The sequence below is a fragment of the Anolis carolinensis genome, unplaced genomic scaffold (assembly GCF_035594765.1).
Source record: "Anolis carolinensis isolate JA03-04 unplaced genomic scaffold, rAnoCar3.1.pri scaffold_8, whole genome shotgun sequence".
Taxonomy (NCBI): domain Eukaryota; kingdom Metazoa; phylum Chordata; class Lepidosauria; order Squamata; family Dactyloidae; genus Anolis; species Anolis carolinensis.
Window position 1 is genome coordinate 10,887,157 of NW_026943819.1, and position 21,379 is coordinate 10,908,535.

At 38.7% G+C, this 21,379-nt stretch overlaps 1 protein-coding gene across 4 annotated transcripts in view; it reads right to left on the bottom strand.

The window, feature by feature from the left end:
- Positions 1-21,379, bottom strand: part of lrrtm4 (leucine rich repeat transmembrane neuronal 4) — a 383,009-nt gene that overhangs the window by 176,701 nt on the left and 184,929 nt on the right. The window contains exon 3 of one of the 4 annotated variants that reach the window (XM_062961263.1): positions 16,516-16,575. The exons of 2 other annotated variants lie outside the window; for them this stretch is intronic. In XM_062961263.1, coding sequence (XP_062817333.1) covers positions 16,516-16,575 — 60 coding nt within the window. Of the gene's footprint in view, positions 1-16,513; positions 16,576-21,379 lie in introns of those variants that run through there. One more of the 4 variants, XM_062961265.1, reaches the window with a different exon arrangement.

Genomic DNA, 21,379 nt, shown 5'->3' on the forward strand with positions numbered 1-21,379 from the left:
CCCTTCCTTTAGAATAAAGGATTGTTTGAGGCATAAAATGGTTGGAAGGGCTGAAAGCAAGGACATAATGCCTTACACCTTCTAGTGCATGTTTGGAAACAATATGTTTTTAAAAGGCCTTTGGGATTACGAAACTGTTTATGTAGGGGTACATGTGACCAGTGGTGGTTGTGTTGCTTATGCCAGCTCAAAGGAGAAGTCTTACAAAACTGGAGTGCTATGGGAGAAGAATGTCTTCTCCCACGTCCTGCAAATATGTTTGCTCCTGACCAAAAGGACACCGACTAGGGCCTTTGTGTTTAATTTGTAAAAATGCCTCTGTGTGCTTCACTGTATTCTGCTTCTGATATTCTTTTGACTCTCAAAGTTCTGCTTTGTCACCAGTAAGACCAAATAGATCTTGGAGTCTTCGTGGACAACAAGTTGAACATGAGGCAACAGTGTGACGCAGCAGCTAAAAAAGCCAATGTGATTTCAGGCTGCATCAAAAGCAGTACAGTGTCTAGATCGAGGGAAGTCATGGTGCCTCTCTATTCTGCTTTGGTCAGACCTCTTTACCTGGAATACTGTGTCCAATTCTGGGCACCACAGTTTAAAAGAGATATTGGCAAGCTGGAAAGTGTCCAGAGGAGAGCAACTATAAAGAAGGTCTGGAGACCATAACATATGAAGAGCATCTTAAAGAGCTGGGTATATTTAGCCTGCAGAAGGGGAGTTCAAGAGGAGACATGATAGCCATGTATAAATATGTGAAAGGGTGTCATAAGAGGGAGCAGACTTGTTTTCTGTTGCCCTGAAAACTAGAACTAGGAGCAATGACTTCACATTACAGGAAAAATGATTCCACCTGAATATTAGGAAAAAAAATTTAATCACTGTTTAACAGTGGAACTCTCTGCCTCAGGGTGTGGGCGAGGCTTTTTCCTTGGAGGTTTTTAAATAGAGGCTGGATGGCCATCTGTCAGGGGTACCTTGATTGTGCTTTTCCTGCATGGCAGGGGGATGGATCAGATGACCCATTTGGTCATCCCCAAATCCATTAGTCTATGATTCTAAGTATTAAGGCAACAAATATTTTTTCTAATAATAATAATAATAATAATAATAATAATAATAATAATAATAATAATAATAATAGATGCATTTATTACTGGCCTCACCACCTGCAACAGTAGTATGTTAGAAAACATTCTGAAAGATATAAGTAGGATTGGTCCACCAAAATAAAGATTAAATGTTACAAATATTTTTCCCTTTCATCTATTATGATAAATGGGATTAACTATTTAAAATAGGCATACTCCCAGAATTTAGGACAGTGAATGATCATCACAGATGTTTGGCATGTGTCTGTTGTTAAGTTTCCTCAAGTCAATCTCAACCTAAGGCAACACTTTCATAGGGTTGTGTCGGCAAGATTTATTTAAAGGAGGGCTGCCACTGCCTTCCCCTGAAAGTGGATGATTTGCCAAGATCATCCAGTCCATTTCCATGGATTCCAACTAGGACCTTGGTCTCCAAAAGTCCTAGTGCAGCCTTCAAAATGCTATATAATGCTGGCATGTTTAGCTGCCTGCAAACACACACAAACACAGAATGCACTGTGCTCTGCAATGAAATGTTCAAGATTAAAATTCAGGCTGTTAAAGTTTCCCTTTCAACATTTCACTAACAATTCATCATATCTAAACAGCAGGCACCCTATTCTGCTATTTCTCTTTAGTCTATTAAAGGCCATGCATGATAAAAGTGCAAAGCAAAATTGTGCAGGATAAAACCTATGTCGGACAATGGGAAAATCCATTTTGAAAGACAGTCTCTTATATTCCGATGCATTTAGCAAAACAAGCATGCTGCTCTCATTTAAAGTCACCGCGTCGAGCTTAAAGAAAAGGATTGGTTGGTGTATTCAAACTCTGTAGACTAGTAATATATTCACTGGGGAGAACCCAAAGAAAATAACTCCTATGTCTCCTACTAAATAAAATACAACAGTGGTTCACATGACATTACTATAATGGGCTTTAAAAAGAACTGTATTCCGGCTGTCAGAGAAATATGACAACCTTACACATTACAATTCAGCTTGCGAAAATGTATTAGAGATCAATAACCTCACAGCATGGCCTGGACATTCCCTGACAATTGTTCAACATTTTAACAACCGATGCTCTGGGTGGTATTTTTCTCCACTTGTCAAAAGAGCAACCAAATGCTCTGAACATACCCATAGAGAACCCTGCAGAAGATCCAGTATAATAATGGGAGTGCTAGTATCCCTGTGCTACTTCTGGGAGAAGTGATGTATCCAATGTGAGTGAGCAAAGCGACGATGGAAAAAGAAAAATAGCACACATGTTGAACAAACATGATTAGAATACCTGAAAAGGGCTATCAGCATTATCAATTTCACATTTTTCTCCAAATTCTGTGTGCATACTCATGCTTTGTTTGGAAAATTCTGAATCCCATCACAGTTTTCTATGTACATGTTTTCAAATGTTTGCAATTTTGTACACATTTTGTCACAAAATTTGACATGGCAATAGTTTTGACTGTAATAATAATAATAATAATAATAATAATAATAATAATAATAATAATAATAATAATGTTTGACTTGTGATTTTGTGATACGAAATCCAGCATATACATCTCATTTGCTGTGTCATAATCTGACTTTGTATTCATCATCATCATCATCATCATCATCATCATCATCATCATCATCATCATCCGAAAATGCATCACACAATCCTAGACACTTGGGAAGAGTTCAATTTGTGATTTTGTGATTTGAAATCCAGCATATCTATCTTGTTTGCTGTGTCATACAATAATAATAATAATATTTTTTTTCTTAACACATCTCCTCGAGGCTCAAGGTGGGTTATAACATAGTTAAAACATATAAACATTGCAAAGATTCTATAAATACACATATTAAACTGTATTTCTATAAAAGATGCATATAAACTTATGAACAAGGACAGAGGATCTGGACGTTCACCATTAAGCACTGGCTTCTGCTGGAACAAAACAGCCAGTGAACCACATCCAATTTCCCCTTCCCCAACATTTATTAATCACATATGGTTCAATATATCAAAATTTACATTACTGAACAATGATCTCAGCTAGAGCGATATCTGTCCAACTCCCACTGGTGCTGAAATGTTGTAATTGTCGTACCAGAACTAGATTCCCTACCTTCCAAGCAATTTATTTTGGTGTTTCCTGCCTGTGTAGAGCCTCAATGATTTAAAATTCCATCTGTTCCACAAGTGGAATGCAATTGAAAATCACCATTTACCCATCAAACAAAAAATTCGTCATGCAGCCAGGGTTGTTTGTATTTAATTCTAGGAGCATTAAAGTTAGACATTTTTATTCTGTGAAAATGAAAAGTCTGTCGATGCTGCAGTATTGAATAATTAGTGTATGGCCACTTGCAACTAGTTCCTAAATATGTTTAATAAAGAAACAAGTTTGGTTGAGTACTCCTTGTCCTCCTAGTTAGTGTGATTTGGACTCACTGTGCACTGTAGAATTAATGTAGTTTCACACCTTTTTTCTGCCAGGGCTCAATGCTATGGAATCTTGGGACTTGTAGTTTCATGAGGGACCAGAACTCTTGTATAGAGAAGGCTAAAAACCATGTAAAAATGACAGCCCCCAGGTCTCCATAGCATTGAGATAGAGCAGTTAAAGTTGTGTCAAGCTGCTTTAATAGTAGATACACCCCAGGATTGCAAATGAAGTCTTCTGGTAGAATTCAAAATTAGACCCGGAGTCAAGGATTTAGGTGGTGAAATTGAAGACAGAATTGAGTTAGATATTATCCCTACATAAAGAGTCATTGTTCCCACATATTAATATAATACATGGCAGGAAAATGAGGTCTTATGTGTTGATTCTGATGCTAATGTCTCAATCAGTTCTGTCCAGAATCTTCTTCCATTGAGAAGAATGGACAAATTGGAAGTCTGGCTTCCTGGGAATGTATTTCTCACAATGATACCTCACTGTAAAAGGCAGGGTTCCTACACTTTGGCAAGTTCTTCAGAGGCCAAGAGATGATCACATGGAAGTCATAAATAGAGACAATGAATGCCATCTTGACACAATTTTTAAAATGCATAAGCTCAGAATAGGGCATGACTTAGGCAGTAGGTCTGCACATTTTACCAGGTTCTTTAGTATTAAGTAGATAAAATGATTTTGCATTTATAGACACACACAAGCACTGTGCAAAGGATACTTAGCAGTCAGGAAGTATTCAACAAACAACGAAACCTGTCAGGGGGTCATTGTTTGCTGGATTTGAAATTCCCCACAAGACTCAAAACAGTGGTAAACATGTCACTCTATAAGTTATAAAAAGTGACAAAGACACAAATCCAAAACAAAATATTTATGTCTTTGAAATGGGATCTTTGATTCATGTGTGACATGTCTGAAGCATTGTCACCGGGATAAATGTCAGTAATAAAAGCAAACACTGCCACGAATCCTTACTACCACCAAGCCGTGGATGTACAGCTATTAGTACAAGTACAATGGAAGATGTACTAAGCGGGTAGGGGAATGGGGATTTCCTTCTTCAAGTCACCCTTGGTTCTAAGGGTAATACCACAGTTGATAAGTTATTCCTTCTCTTCTTCAGTGGAGCTTCAGAAGAAGTGAGTCAAAGACTTGGAGTGTATCAGGTCAGTGGAACTAATACAGTTTCACACCAATATAATGGCCATGGCTCACTGTTATGGAATCCTGAGAGTTGTAGTTGTAGCCTTCTTTGCCAAGAAGTAGTGGTATCTCTACTACTCCCATGGTTCTACAGCACTGAGCCATGATAGGTATCCAACTGCATCAGTTCTACAATATAGATGTGCCCTGGGTTGGGGAAGGAGCCCCAGCCCCAAGACCAATAGAGGTCTTTGCTTCTTCCAGCATGCTGACATTTGTCCGCCTGTTTTGCCAAGAGATTTGAAGGGTTTTTCTGAGTCAACGCTGATGGAAACACTCCAGGAGTTGAGTGTGACGTCTGTAGACCGTCCAAGTTTCGCAGGCATAGAGCAGGGTTCGGAAGACAATGGCTTTGTAAACAAGCACCTTGGTCTCTCTACAAATATCCCGATCATCAAACACTCTCTGCTTCATTTGGAAAAATGCTGCACTCGCAGAGCTCAGGCGGTGTTGTATTTCAGTGTCGATGTTGACTTTTGTGGAGAGGTGGTTGCCAAGATAGCGAAAATGGTCAACGTTTTCTTATGTTACACTATTAAGCTGTATTCCTGGCATTGCAGAGGGGTTAGCTGGTGCCTATGATATTTCACCTTGTTGATAGGAAGCTTCCCACCGGAGTGGAAATCATGTATCGGACAAACGGCAAGCTATTTAACCTCAGCAAACTGAAAGCCAAAACCAAAGTCACCACAACATCTATTATAGATCACCAATGGAGTCCCTGGAGGCGTAGTGACTTGAAGGTTGGGTTGCTGACCTGAAGGCTGCCAGGTTCGAATCCAACCCGGGGAGAGCATGGATGAGCTCCCTCTATGAGCTCCAGCTCCATGCGGGGACATGAGAGAAGCCTCCCACAAGGATGGTCAAAATATCAAAACATCTGGGCATCCCCTGGGCAACGTCCTTGCAGTCAGCCAATTCTCTGACACCAGAAGTGACTTGCAATTTCTCAAGTCGCTCCTGACACACACACACAAAAATAGAACTCCAATATGCTGATGACAACGTGGTTTGTGCACATTCAGAAGAAGACCTACAAGCCACTCTAAACACCTTCACAGAAGCATACACAAAGCTCGGCCTCTCGTTGAACATCGAGAAAACCAAAGTGCTCAGAATATTATGAGGAGCCCCAGTGCCGTAGTGGGTTAAACCCTTGTGCCAGCAGGACTGATGACTTGGAGGTTGGGTTGCTGACCTAAAGGTTGCTGGTTTGAATCCAACCCGGGGGGGAGAGAAGATGAGCTCCTTCTATCAGCTGCAGTTTCATGTGGAGACATGGGAGAAGCCTCCCACAAAGATGGTAAACACTCCCTGGGCAACATCCCCCTGGACAATGTCCTTGCAGATGACCAATTGTCCCACACCAGAAGCAACGAAGAAAAAAGTATATAGGCATGAAGTTGTCTTGGACAAAATGGAGCAGTTTATCCTCTATGAGGAACACAGGGGATGTCTCTGAGAAGGAGGTTGGCTCCCCAACACAAAGGGGAGACATTTGGAAGAATGTCTAATACATTTTTCATTTGTGACCAAATCACATGAGCTTTCACCCCCATCCTAGGACGTTGCTGAGATGCAGCCAGGATGGATTCCACCAAAGTCCATCACTTGTCGCAGGGCTACTTCCAGCAGGGCTCCATGCCATCTCCGTGCATGTTGTGTCTTGGCAGCATGCTAAGCATCAGTCTTGAGAACATGAGTAATTACCCGTGTTCTCATAAGGACAAGCCGGGGACAGATGGATAACAGTGTGGGATGGCAAGACGGCGCTGAGAGATGCTGCCCGATGGATTCGCCATGTTGCCCCACAGATGCCCCCACTGTCCCCCGGCTTAAGGACCTCAGTGTGATGAGGTCTTTGCTTTGTACACACTTTCATTGCTTAGAGAGCAAGGAGAGGCAATAAGGGTTTCAACTATTTTAGATATGATCATAATCAGTTGGGATATAGCCACTGTCACTGATCATGCCTCTTGCAAAAAGTAGTTTCAGATCTTTACAGTAAGTGGGTAGATGTGCTTTAGGAAGGAAATTCATGGGTCCAGTGTCCATTAATTCCAAGACCCCCTCTCATCACCACTACTCACTTTCTGCTATCTCCTGGTGAGGAAATATCAAGCTCTCTCCTTGTCTCTCCAGATTTTTTTTTTCTGGTTGGATCTCATCTCCTTGCTGATGATTTGGCTACCTAAGCTTTCCCTACTAGGAATGTCAACCTGCCATCATCCTTCACCCAAAAATACGAAAAAAAAGTTTTGATGTGGTAGGAAACAACACTGAGAATGTGCTATCTCTGATGTTCTCCAAACATACAACCCAACTGAGACATTGAGTGGTATAAACCAGATCAGATCACTACAAATACAAAAGCCTTTCCATCTTACACTTAGTGTTTGGTGCAAGGGGCTTGTTTTCAATGTCAAGAGACAAGTCAGACATATAAATAAAATTATGTCCTTGTTCACAGTTTAATTTTGTGGTAGTGCATCAATGTCATGTGAAAATGTGAGGGCATTATTATAAATAAGCTGAACGATTTTAAGGGAAATGCCTTAACCGAGAGGTCGAGAAGACCTTGATGATTTCTAGAGGCTTGCTTGAAAATAATTCTACAAGACAAAGATACAGAATTTTCAAATGAAACCATAAACTATTTGCAGATTTATAGAATTTTTCCTTATTAGCTTTGAAAAACCGAGCCATTTTAAAAGGAGAATACATTTTTAGTGTCTAAATGAGAAACCAATCGACAATGTGCCATTGGTTCATTTCAGCAAATATTAACATGGAAGACAATTTTCTGCCTGCCGCAAATGCTTTAATTTTTACCAAGATGAATGTTTTGAGCAGCACGGAATAATTAAATCATCTTCCCTTTCAAAAGAAGCCACATATTTTCAATGTGTGTTTTCAGCATTTTGTAAATCATCTAATGATTTCCTGCTTGCTTAAATATTGCTTCCCCACACTGAACTGATTAACTAATGTGAAATATACAGGAGAGCCTTTCGTTTCAAAAAAACACCAAGTTCCTAAATCAGTTAAAGATTTCCTGCTACTGTGTATATTATAATTCCTGTGATGCTGATTAGGATAATGTTGAATCTGCTGGGACAATTTTCCCCCCTTTAAGGTTGCCTTGGACATATGCAAAATGAATTCCACTGTAAAAATATATGTTTTTTTCCCCAAAAAATTAAAGACATCATAGGTGGATGAGCCGAGGGAGAATTGTGCTGCATGCAGCTAATAAAACATCAATGGGGAATCCCAATTTTCCATTATGATGGCCAGAATATGTATGTGCATTTATGTCCTTCCAGAATTGGACCTTAACACTCCCAACCATTCTTCAGGAGATCTTCTGAGTGGAATCAATAGGCTTCAAGCTGACTTACAAAGCTGTTCAGCCACGAACCAGCAGGGACCAACAGGAATTTCTCCAGGCCAAATTACATGTCAATTTCAAGCGGTTTGCATTTTCTTTCAGCCTAAAGGAACCAGGAACCGGAATGCCATCTGGGATTAAATAAATAGTTCCTTTGGGTCCTTTTAAAGCAATTTCTTGGATGCTACATGCCCCTAGCCTATGGTACAAAACACATCTACGCTGGCTTAGGACAGCATTATAAATAAATGCATACAACTGAACATAAAGGAGCCCAAAGCATAATGTAAGCCACTGGTTGATATTCCTACTACCAGATGATGAGGCTACAACAGGGGTGCATCTACACTGTAGAATTAATGCAGTTTGACCCCACTTTAATTGCTATGGCACAGTGTTATGGAATCATGGAAGTTGTAGTTTGGTGAGGCAATGGCACTTTTTGGCAGAGCCAAAGACCTAAAAGTTTAAAGACCTTAAAACTGAGCATGAAGGAGTCCAAAGTATAATGTAAACCACTGGTTAGTATTCCTTCTGCCACATGGTGAAACTACAACCATTCCCATGATTACAAAGCTTTGAGCCATGGCAGTTAACATAGTGACAAACTGCATTAACTCTACAGTGTAGTTCAGTGGTTTTCATACTGTGCTCCGTGGAACCCCTGAGGCTCCATGAGAGGTGCTCAATGGCTCCGTGGATGCCCCACTTCCTCTGGGGTTTCTGTTGTTGTTGTTGTTGTTGTTGTTGTTGTTGTTGTTGTTGTTGTTGTTGTCACCACCACTACTACTACAAAGGCTGGGTGGCCATCTGTTGGGATACTTTGACTGTGTTTTTCCTGGATGGCATAAGGAGGTTGGACTGGACAACCCTCGGGGTCTTCCACTGAAATATTGTTATGTTGGTTAAGATTGTTCTGAATTATAAATATTGCTTTTTGTGGGGTTTTTTGGCACTATGTGAATTAGTTCACATGAACACTCTCCATCCATCTGTCACTGGCCTGGCCCATGCCTGATATATATACATTATATATAATACTAGCTGTGTCCGGCCACGCGTTGCTGTGGCGAAATATGATGGTATGGGAAATAAAGTATTGAGGAATTGGTGGTAGTTAAGGTAAAGGGTAAAGGTTTTCCCCTGACATTAAGTCCAGTCATGTCTGACTCAGGGGGTTGGTGCTCATCTCCATTTCTAAGCCGAAGAGCCGGCGTTGTCCGTAGACTCCTCCAAGGTCATGTGGGATGACTGCATGGAGCGGCGTTACCTTCTCGCCGGAGCAGTACCTATTGATGCATGCACATTTGCATGTTTTCGAACTTCTGGGTTGGCAGAAGCTGGGGCCAACAGTGGGGGCTCTCTCCGCTCCCCCAATTCAAACCTGTGGCCTTTCGGTCCAGAAGTTCAGCAGCTCAGCGCTTTAACACGCTGCGCCATCAGGGGATATTATTTCCTAAAGGTTGTGAATATACAATATTTCTGAATGGTTTTTTTCCTGTTGGATGCAAGTATGAATGCTGCAATTAGGAAAATGATTAGGATTTAATGGCCTTGCAGCTTTAAAGCCTGGCTGTTTCCTCCCTGAGTGAATTTTTTGTTGGGAGGTGTTAGCTGGCCCTGATTCTTTCCTGTTTGGAATTCCCTTGTTTTCAGAGTGGTGTTGTTTGCGATATTTTATGTGCTTCTACTGTCTGTGGCCCTGAGAAAACAGAGGATTTGCCAGACTTTGATGATGGGAATACTTTGTTGGGAGGTGTTAGCTGGCCCTGATTGTTTCCTGTGTGGAATTCCCCTGTTTATTTACTGTCCTGATTATATTGTTCTGCATTATTCTATCCCAGTAATTATTTCATATTAAAGTAGAATCTCACTTATCCAACATTCACTTATACAATGTTCTGGATTATCCAACACAGTCTGCCTTTTCATAATCAATGTTTTTGTAGTCAGTGTTTTAAATTCATTGTGATATTTTAGTGGTAAATTTGTAAATGCAGTACAGTAGAGTCTCACTTATCCAACATAAACGGGCTGGCAGAATATTGGATAAGCGAATATGTTGGATAATAAGGAGGCATTAAGGAAAAGCCTATTAAACATCAAATTAGGTTATAATTTCACAAAAGAAGCACCAAAATATCATGTTAGACAACAAATTTGGCAGAAAAAGTAGTTCAATACACAGTAATGCTATGTAGTAATTACTGTATTTATGAATTTAGCACCAAAATATCACGATATATTGAAAACATTGACTACAAAAATGCATTGGATAATCCAGAACATTGGATAAGCGAGTGTTGGATAAGTGAGACTCTACTGTAATTACTACATAGCATTACTGCGCATGGAACTACTTTTTCTGTCAAATTTGTTGTATAATATGATGTTTTGGTGCTTAATTTGTATAACGATTACCTAATTTGATGTTTAATAGGCTTTTCCTGAATCTCTTCTTATTATCCAACATATTCACTTATCCTGCCGGCCTGTTTATGTTGGATAAGTGAGAGTCTACTGTTTCTAAGTGAGAGTCTACTATTCTATGATTCTATGATTCTATGATTCTTGATAATCTTATATTATCTGCTTAGAACTGGATTATATGAGGACCCTTCTTCACAGCTGTATAAAATGCCCACTGAAGTGGATTATATGGCAGTGTGGAGTCAAGATAATCCAGTGCAAAGCAGATAATATAAGATTATAAATGGGTTTTATAGCTGTGTGGAAGGGCCTTGAGTCTACACTGCTATATAATCCAGTGCAAATTAGATAGCCTAAATCTGCCTGTCCCCTAACTGAACCGTGGCTGTCCCTTGGCTTGCTAGGAGACGAAGTGGGCAGAGATTAGCCCTCTAAACTGGCAGCAATTGGATAAAAAAAATTATTGCTCTCCCTCTAATTAGGACTTTGTTTTTCTTTTCTTTTTGTTGTATCAACCTGGAGGCATGGATGATGGGTTGTGTTGTCAAATTTCGAGGTTGCGAGGCCTGTACTTTTGTTGTTTTGTGAGTCGCCGTGATGCCATCACTCTTTTATATATATATAGATAATATATAAATATTTATTGGGGCTTCACGAGAAACTTTTGCTTCACAAAGGGCTACACAGCTGAAAAAGTTTGAGAATCCCTGGTGCAGGTGGACAAATGCTAAGGTTATACAATCCCTGGTGCAGCTATACAAATGCTAAGGTTACGAAATATTACTCTGCAAAAGGAATGCTACAGTTCTAACACATGCTATGTATAACTTTGATATTGTGGAAATATTAATTGCAAGTAATGCATTATTTGCAATGAGTTCCTCAAAGTTCTTCTTGGGCCAATATAAAGATGTCTCTACACACAGAAAGCATATGCTGAACTGCAAATTCTCTCTCCTGGCCATTAGAAGATGGCATAAGATTGGCTAACTGGCTCCAGATGGATGTCTGAATAAAGGCTGAAGCAGCAGGTTGGTTTCTAGCACCAATAATGCCAGAGTTATTTTCAGGATCAGGGACCATTTGTCTGGACTAGATTTATGGAGGTTATTTCCCAAGAAAATATCAAAGGCATCTGTTTGCCATGGTTCAAGGACCAGGAGAGCTGGCTCGGTAGTGCCGCAATATTTTAACATGCCAGAGTGTAAAAGAAATGACTCCGAGGGTTGCCTGCCCAAAGCAATCAAATATTTTACTGGCAGCTGAAGTTGCAATGATGACCAAGTCTAAAGGGGAACTCCAAAAAACAGCTGTAATTTAATGGCCCACTTTAAAACAAATTTCTTCTCGCTGGAAAATGAACAACAAGCGCACATCATTACATGTCATTTAAATATTATTTGTTTGGGTTAACATTTAAACAGACTTAATAGCAAAATTACAACCAAGTTTTTCTTTCTTCCCTGATTGGCAGTTGGATCAGATATTTTGGTTGACTCTTATACTTTGTAAATTGAGTTTCTAAATATATACACTTAGCTCCTGTAGTCCTCAGAATGTGCTTTTTGATTCTGAGTTGACAATCTTCACATCAATTAGACTTTAATTAATGTTATATTTGCAATACATGTTATAATTAAAAGAACAGTGTAACAATGACATAGATATTTTTAAAGAAGTGTATGTATAATATATATAGTCATATTTGTTCACGGCAAGGATAGGTTACTTTATGCTGGAAGTTGTTCTGATCCTGGATAAGGAATATAATACTCAGTCACCTCCTGCCAATGCCAGGGAATGCTGTGAAGTGTATAGTTTTTAAATTGGCATTAATGGTTTTAATAGTTTATTTTTAATTGTTTCAATGTTTAATTCTATTTTAATGCTTGTATGTTTTCTAGGTTTTAATATAATGTATTTATTTTATTGTTAGATGCTTTTGATCTCTTTTTTAGAGAGATTAAGCAGGACAGATGATACTGTTCCATTATCTGGGTGAAGGCCACAAGAGGGTGCTTGTAAGAGACTACAAACGTCTAAGGCTCCTTCAGGCAGGGGGAATCTTTTTATCCCACCAGCTGCCCCAAATTTGTAAAGAACTAATAACGACTGCCACCAATTTGTAAAGATGCAACCACCAAAGACGCAGGGAGATGATTACTTTTTTTCTTTAAAGGGTAGCGTAACTTAATTTAGAATATATGCGACAGAGGCTTGGATGTTGAAAGAACAATAACAAGTTTATTCAGGCACAAGCTTGGTGGTTACAATGTAGCTTCTCACTTAAACTTTCTTCAACAATTGCAATATTAACATATGGCAAATTCACTCTCAAAAGACTTTCTCCTTCCCTTGAGCAGTTTAAACATTTTTCTTCTATTATAACCAATGCTATCAACTGATCACTTTGGATCTAACTGGAATTGCTTCCCCTTACCACTCAGACTCTACGAATAAACCCAAACAAGTCACTTAACTTGCTTAATATGACACAACTAGAGATCTGAGCTTCCCTGGTTTCCCTAAACCTGGAACCAGTCTATTCCCTGTGATTCTTCCGATCACAGACTGAGATCTGAGCTTCCCTGGTTTCCCTAAACCTGGAATCAGTCTATTCCCTGTGATTCTTCCAATCACAGAGTGAGATTTGAACTTCCCTGGTTTCCCTAAACCTGGAACCAGTTTATTCCCTGTGACTCTCAGATCACAGGCTGACATTTGAACTTCCCTGGTTCTAACCACCTCAGAACCAGTCTTTCCCTGTGATTCTTCCAATCACAGACTGAGCTCTCTTCAAAACATTCCCTCCTTTTTCATCCAGCTAGTTCTGCCCCTTTCTTGCTAGCTTCGAAATAGTTACATTTCTACAGAAGCAGGTACGTTTCTATGACAACCTGACTCAGAATGCTGAGGTGGCCACCATCCCCCATGCACTGGTAACTCTAATACTTACCCATTCCAAACATATACCTATAATTAAACATAACATCTGTAAACCAAAATTCATACTTCATTACAGTGCTAGAGAAAGAACAATAGTCCATTAAATGGGGGTGGAGAGTGGCTTGATGGAGTAAAACCATTTTCCCCTGTTTTCCTGTTACTCCCCCACCATGTCCCCATCATGGAAACAACCCACATTTATGATATGGGGAGGGGACATAACCAGTGAAAACGGGGAAATTGTTTTCCTCCTTCAACTCCTCCCATAAAATGGACTATCCTTCTCTCTCTAGTGACCCCTAGTGGCCTCCACCCAGATAATGTAACAATACCAGAAAATAAATAAATAAAAAGGCAAAGAAGAAGTTGAAGACAAAGATGAAGATGAAAGTGAAAATAAAAATAAAAACTGTGATAAAGTGTAGTGAGAAGAGACAGGGCTTTATGACAAAAATTAGGAACTATTGACTATTTGGGCATTTTGGACTACAATTCCCACAATCGCTTACCAATGTCTCAACCTCCTGTTTACTGGGAAACTAAACATTCAAAATGGTACCAATAAACAACAACCTCAAATATGGAATTACTGACCTAGGACAAATTGGACAGCTTTCACCTTGTTTATTTCATAATAAATGGTACTAAGAGAAATATTAATTAGCTCACAGGCAACGATGGCTCTATAAAGAAAATACAAGTTTGAAAGCATCTGAAAAAATGCAGATGTGGAGCAATCTGAATAATCAAACAGAATGTAACTGTAGGCATGTTTGTTATGAGGGAATAAGGATTACCATTTGCTCATTCTTCCAAATTTGTTTACATAAGAATAACCTTCATGTTTTTGAGCTCTAGATATGTGAATTATTAAAGAAGGTGCAGCCAGAGTGAATCCCACCTCCTTCTTTTGTTGGTTTTCAAACATAAACTGGATGCCTATGCGTTGGGATAGTTTTTGGTTGTGTATTCCTGAATGACATGGGATTGGACTCAATGACCCTTGTGGTCTCTTCCAGCTCTATGAGTAAAGTGACATTGATGAATAATAGGTAACTCAGTGATCAGTGGAAATGAGACAAAGTAATTTGAAACCCTCTAAATATAGAAGGAATCTCAGGTGGTAGGAAAGGTTATTTTTATAAAATGCTTTAGCCAGCATGGAGCTGCATTCATTGTTCCTTTCCTTGCAAAATTACAAGAATAGAATATACATATCCTGTTGATATAGCTCGTATTTCTCCACATTCTACTTCTATGTCATGTTACCTCATTCTAAAACCTTTTTTTTTCATCCTGCATTAGTACACATTTCTCTATACTTCTTCCATAATGTATGTATTTACCAACACTCTTTGAAGACCACATTGTTTGTATGTATTCCCTCCACTGGCTAAAGTATGTTTTTCTACTGTGTGCATTTTAGCTCTTTGCATTTTAAAAAGACATGCCAGGCTTTGTGTGTATTTCCTTTCCCTATGATTCATTGAAAGCTTTACACATGTGCAGATTAATAGGGCAAGGTGCATTTTGACTTGTAACAAGTCCTCAAAAGAGTGCAAAGGGCAATTGGGGTGAGAATGACGAAGCCAGTGAATTCCTTTGCACTCCAGGCTAGAATAAACCTCATTCCAGATCTTTCTCTGGTTTTGTCATTGGAACAGCAGAATCTGGAGAAATATGTAAGATTTCTAATACTGGGATAGACAATATGGAGCATGTTACTTCACTGCATTTCTAATAAAATCACCACCCCTAATAACCCATCAGACACATTAAAAACAAATACACAATCCCAGGATCTTGCTTTTTGATTATAGAGATCCAGTCTCTGAATTAAAGTCCAAACATTTCCCATGATAGGCTTCCTGAGAGTTGAGAAGGACTTAGGCCATACATTGATGATTATTTGAATCAACATATGAAACATCTATGGCTGGATCTACACTGCCACATTATCCAGTTTTTGAATCCAGATTATTTATTCTTTCCAGCATTTATACTCTGCCCTTCTCACCTGAGGGGACTTAGGGCGGTTTACAACAATTGGCAAAATTTAATGCCTAACACACAGTTATAAATCAAAACAATACATACAATCGATTAATAAAACTATTAAAATATATTATAAAAGTTAAAAACATACGTAATTATATCCATTATCTGATTTGAACTGGATTATATGTGTCTACACTGCCATATGATCCAATTCAGCATCAAGATATTTATATATGAAATTATTTCGAACTACCGTGTTTCCCCGAAAATAAGACAGTGTCTTATATTAATTTTTGCTCCCAAAGATGCGCTAGGTCTTATTTTCAGGGGATGTCTTATTTTTCCATGAAGAAGAATTCACATTTATTGTTGAACAAAAACATGAACATTTATTATATACTGTACAGTAGTTGTCATCACAAACCAGCATAAGCAGACAAACTGTGAATCCTATCAAGAATTTCTTGTTACTACCAATATTTCCATGCACAATACTCTATGGTACGTACATTTACCGATCCTGGATGCTCTGGTGTTCTGTTCGTTGGGCATGCTTCCAAACAAAAATTTTGCTACGTCTTACTTTCAGGGGAGGCCTTATATTTAGCAATTCAGCAAAACCTCTACTGGGTCTTATTTTCTGGGGATGTCTTATTTTAGGGTAAACAGGGTAGGAAACAACCAGTTACTCTGTTACTCTGTTACTTACACTGGAAAAGACAAATGGATATGTGTCTGAAAACTGGCAATGTGAGCACAAACAACTCTCAAGAGAATTAGTTCATGTAACTAAACAAAAGATTCTGTGAGTTTTTCACCTTTTGCTATTTTAGGATAATCATGGTTATGTTCTCTGCTACGGATATTTACTATTGCAAAAAAAGAAATAAGCCCTCCAGGAAAATGCAAGGTCATCTCACGCCTGACCCTCAGGTGGCCTTCATCAATATGAAATAATAAGGAATAACAATAAGAAGAATGCCTTAGCTATAATGAATTCCTACCTTATTCACTGCACAATCATCCATGACAATTCCTTTTTGAAACAGGACTTCTCCGGAGAGCTGAGAAGATAATGGCAAGGAAACAATATACAGCTCCATTATTATTCGTTCAAAATATGCAGTCCTTCTAAGCTACAAGACATTCACTGTAAATTGCAACTATGGAAGCTGTTTAAACAATAATTTGCCAGATTTCTCATTAACCCACCCTTGATTAGTTTAGTTGAGCAATTTCATTTCTGGCAAATAAAGGCATATCCTTCTTCCAACCTGACCTCTGCCACCTAATGTGTATAATGAGTGGTTTGTTCTGGTCCTGCTGGCCAAGCAACCAAGCCATTATGCAGAAAGAACATCTGTGGCCCCGACATTATAGAGAGGTCCACTGGCTTCATTCCCTTCCAAAAAATGCACATGCATTATAAATGGATGGTGAAGGGGAGGCGAACAAATTGGGATGAAAATTTCTAGACACTCTCCAAAAAGAAATACTCCCAAACAAGTTTGTTTTTACTTGCACACAGTTACACAAAGATTGTCAAGATGCTTTGAGAGAACGTTAGAAACAGTTAGTCAATACAGTTATTGAGAATGACCAAATATGTACATTATTGTGGGTAGATTCTCAAGATAAATAGGTCAAAAACAAAGGTGGTGGGGACAGGGAGAGAGGGGAAGTCTGATCTGATGTCAAAACATTGATATCTACATGGCCACATTTGTAAGACTGGACAAAAATTCTCATGAAGATGTCGAGTTACTTCCCAAAGAAAGCAACAATGTTGTGGAACCATATCTGCAGTTTTGAAAATAGTTTCTTGGTTTATTATGTTTACAAAGGAAACAGGGATCTTTCATTTGAGCAGCAGGGAGATAGGAGAAAAAAGTACCGTATATACTCGAGTATAAGCCGACCCGAATATAAGCCAAGGCACCTAATTTTACCACAAAAAAACTGGGAAAACATTGACTCAAGTATAAGCCGAGATACCAATAAAATTACATTAATTGAGGCATCAGTAGTTTAAATGTTTCTGAATCTTTACATCAAACTGTAATTTAAGATATGACTGTTCAACTCTGATTAAATCATTATTTTCATCTTCTTCAATGTAAATGTGCTTATGTATCCTTTTAATAATAATAGAGTGAAATAATAAATGTAATAACAATAATAAATGCAGTAAAATAATAATGTAATAATAAATAAAGTAAAATATAAATGTATTAATAATAATAAAAATAGAGTAAAATAAATGAATAAGTAACAACAATAATAGAGTAAAATAATAAATGTAATAATAATTAAGAGAGTAAAATAATAAATGTAACAATACCAATAATAATAGAGAAAAATAATAAATATACCATATATACTTGAGTATAAGCCAATCTGTAAGGCCACAAGGACCCTCACCTGAGTATAAGCTGAGGAGGGTTTTTTTCAGTCCTAAAAAGGGCTGAAAAACTAGGCTTATACTCGAGTGTATACAGTAATCTAAACTTGTTGCACTGGGATGAATGCAGAGGAAAGTCTCAGACTAGGGAGTAGGTTTGCATGCATTTATATAAAGTACTAGAATAGAGAGAAATCAGCGTGGAAACTGCAAGAGGTACCATAGATTGTTGTACATGGAAATAATGATAGTAAATAGTTTTTGATTTATTAAATACAGTTATATATTGCAATTACACATTTTTGTTATTTAAACTATACATATTGCGAAATTATGGGTTTTTTTCTCGAAGTGACACACCACCCAAGTCATGGTGAATTTTGACACACCAAGCGCAAAAGCTTGCCCATCATTGCTCTATATAGTAATTCACTCCGGGTTCCTTTGGGTAGAAGGACGGAATATAAATAAAGTGCATTAAAATTATTATTATATAATTATAATTATTATAATATATTATCACTAGCTGTGCCCGGCCACGCTTTGCTGTGGCTTTTTTAAGGTGGTTCCGTGTCTTAGAGGGGGGGGAATCCTTTGTTGGGAGATGTTAGGTGGCCCTGATTGTTTCCTGGATGGCATTCCTTTGTTTTCGGAGTGTTGCTCTTTATTTTGTGTTTTGAGATGAAAGAGTGCTGAGTACCAAATGGGTTTGGACCTTCAAAGAGGTGGGGGGGGGATCCTTTGTTGAGCATAAGAATGTAGTAGTTGTCAATTTTCTAGGTTGGGAGGCCTTTAGTTTTGTTGTTTTGCCCGGTGGAGCGACACCATTATCCTTTTATATATATAGATTTTAGTCTTTTGTTCAGTGGAAATGAATACCAACAAAAGGACACAACCTATTTATTGTAGAGCTGTTGAAGTCCCCTTACTTCATGGGTCTTGGAAAGACTACAAAAGCATCCAGCTATGTCCATAGAGGCAGATACAAATGACTGCATTAATCACTGAGAACTCCATGGGCCAGAGGACCTAATGGCTAATGCAATCATTTTGTGTCTGGCCATGGGGATATGGGCTCCTCTGTGATGAACCCCACTCTTCACCAGGCTTAAATAGCCATGAATGGTTGGTTAGAGACTTCAGTAACTCTACAGTAGGTCCCAAGGGGTATGAAATGGTTTAGCTTAGCATAGTTCTGAATGTTGAGCCATGGAAGATGGCAGCAATCAGTGAAAGCATACAGCCCCTTTCCATAGGCATACAACTGGAAAGTCGCAACATGAATTAAAAATAGGGTGCGGAAAGGAAAATAAGCATTAAAAATGCATACATTTTAATATCTAAATGGAATAGATAAAAGGAGAAAAAGACCCTGTTGAAGTTGGAATGGGCATACTTCCAATTTCCTTTTGCTACAGCATACTGTAGCAGTTGATAGTTTTGACAGAGTAATCCAATGAAACCAGTGTTGAAACAGACTAAATAATAGTCTTGTTTAGATATGGGAAGTCCTGGAAAAAAAATGGAAAATTGGGGGCAAACAGTTGCTTTCTGTTTCCCCCCAAATTTTTCAATTTCCCTCCTAATTTTTCTGCTTTTTCCCTGTCCCCACCCCATTTTCCCAGTTTTTTCAGGCCTTCCCATCTCTAGTCTTGTTCCAGTCCCCGTCTACAGACACTTTATAATGGTAGATTTCTTGGTCCCCGGTTTTCTGTGAACCTGTCACTTGGAAAAGCTTGATTTCCCACATTTCACTGCATGTGGGAAAAATGCAATAGGGCAAATCACCCCCCTATCAAACTGATATTTTAGATGGCACACTAAGAAAAAAACCCAACAAAAACAATGTATGTTTTTTGCTTCTGGGCAGATGCAATACGCAAGCATATGCAGTTTTAATTGACCAGTCAATCAATCAATCAGTCGTGAGGATACCCTGGATTAATCATCTCAGATTTCATTAATCAGACGCTAGCCCTGGTGCTAATGGCAAACAAGTTTAAGCATTCAACACCGTAGCAGTAAACCACTCAGTGCTTTAATTGAAGAGCCACGCACCATTAAGCAACTTCTCACTTCATCATCAAAATTGTCTTTTACAATTGCACCCCATAAGCAAAGGAATGTGTGCCTATGAATATGTGTTCAAGAAGCAGGGTGGCGGTTGGCACATTGATAACGGGTGGAGAAATGAGGATCCCATCTGGATCTCAAGGAAGTCCTTCTCTCAATCCAACTACTGAGTCAAGTTCATTTGACTGGCAAGAATACAGATATATGCTGCTCACAATAAGGTCATTTGGAAGTTATTTTTGGTCATTTGGAAATATTGGGAAATACAATAACAGGCTCAAGATATAATGCAAGTATCCATGCTACTGAATATTAGTGTTTCTGTTTATGGTATCTTGGCTCCATTCTTCATTTAGACACCCTTTCTTTCCAATTACCATCCCACAGCTAATAGCCACCAGAGAATCTGTTTAATTGCAGATATATCCTCCTTTAACCAATCTGCTTTTGTGTCTCTTATAAACTTATCTTGGTTATGCAGCCCAAGTGATGTATTGTGTGTCAGTGGGAGGCATTCTAAATGCAAGCCTCCTATCTACAGCCCATATCAGTAGACTTCATCTCTTATCTTCAATTAAAACACTTGTCCAATTGTAGTCAAAATGCTTAATTGTGGCTGGATTTTAAGAGAGGATTGAGAGAAGGTAAAAGGACACACATTGTTAGATGAATCCATGACTCTTCATAGAAAATACTCAAAGAAATATGATCCTGTTATGCAAAGGTAAAGATAAAGTTTTTCCCTGATGTTAAGTCCAGTTGTGGCCAACTCTGGGGGTTGGAGCTCATCTCCATTTCTAAGCCGGAGCCGGCGTTGTCCATAGACATCTCTAGGTCATGTGGCCAGCATGACTGCATGGAGTGCCGTTACCTTCCCGCCGGAGCGGTACCTATTGATCTACTCACATTTGCAAGTTTTCGACCTGCTAGGTTGGTAGGAGCTGGGGCTAACAGCGGGCTAACAGCGGGATTTGATCCTGGGACCTTTTTGTCTGCAAGTTCAGCAGCTCAGCGCTTTAACACACTGTGCCACCAGTTATCCAAAACAGACATATAATCCTAGGACAAGCAATGGTTGGGTTGTTTTTCTTTTGAATGTGGAAAAATCACTTACTGTCATCAATGGGTCATGATTATCCCAAACATTTCCCTCTTTCATTCCCCCCCCCCCCACATTTCTTTGAGAAAATTATAAAATTAAAAAAAAATTGGAGTAAAGTTCGCAACAGTCCTTTGTCTAATCACTTTATTTGACAAAGTTATTCAGGCTTCTGAAGACGAGTTTGATATTTGGGTTGTAATTTATACATATCTCACAGTTTTGGATCCCCAAGGAACTCTAGGAAGATTTCTAGTTAAAGCAGATAACACATAGTCATAACATAAAAACTAAC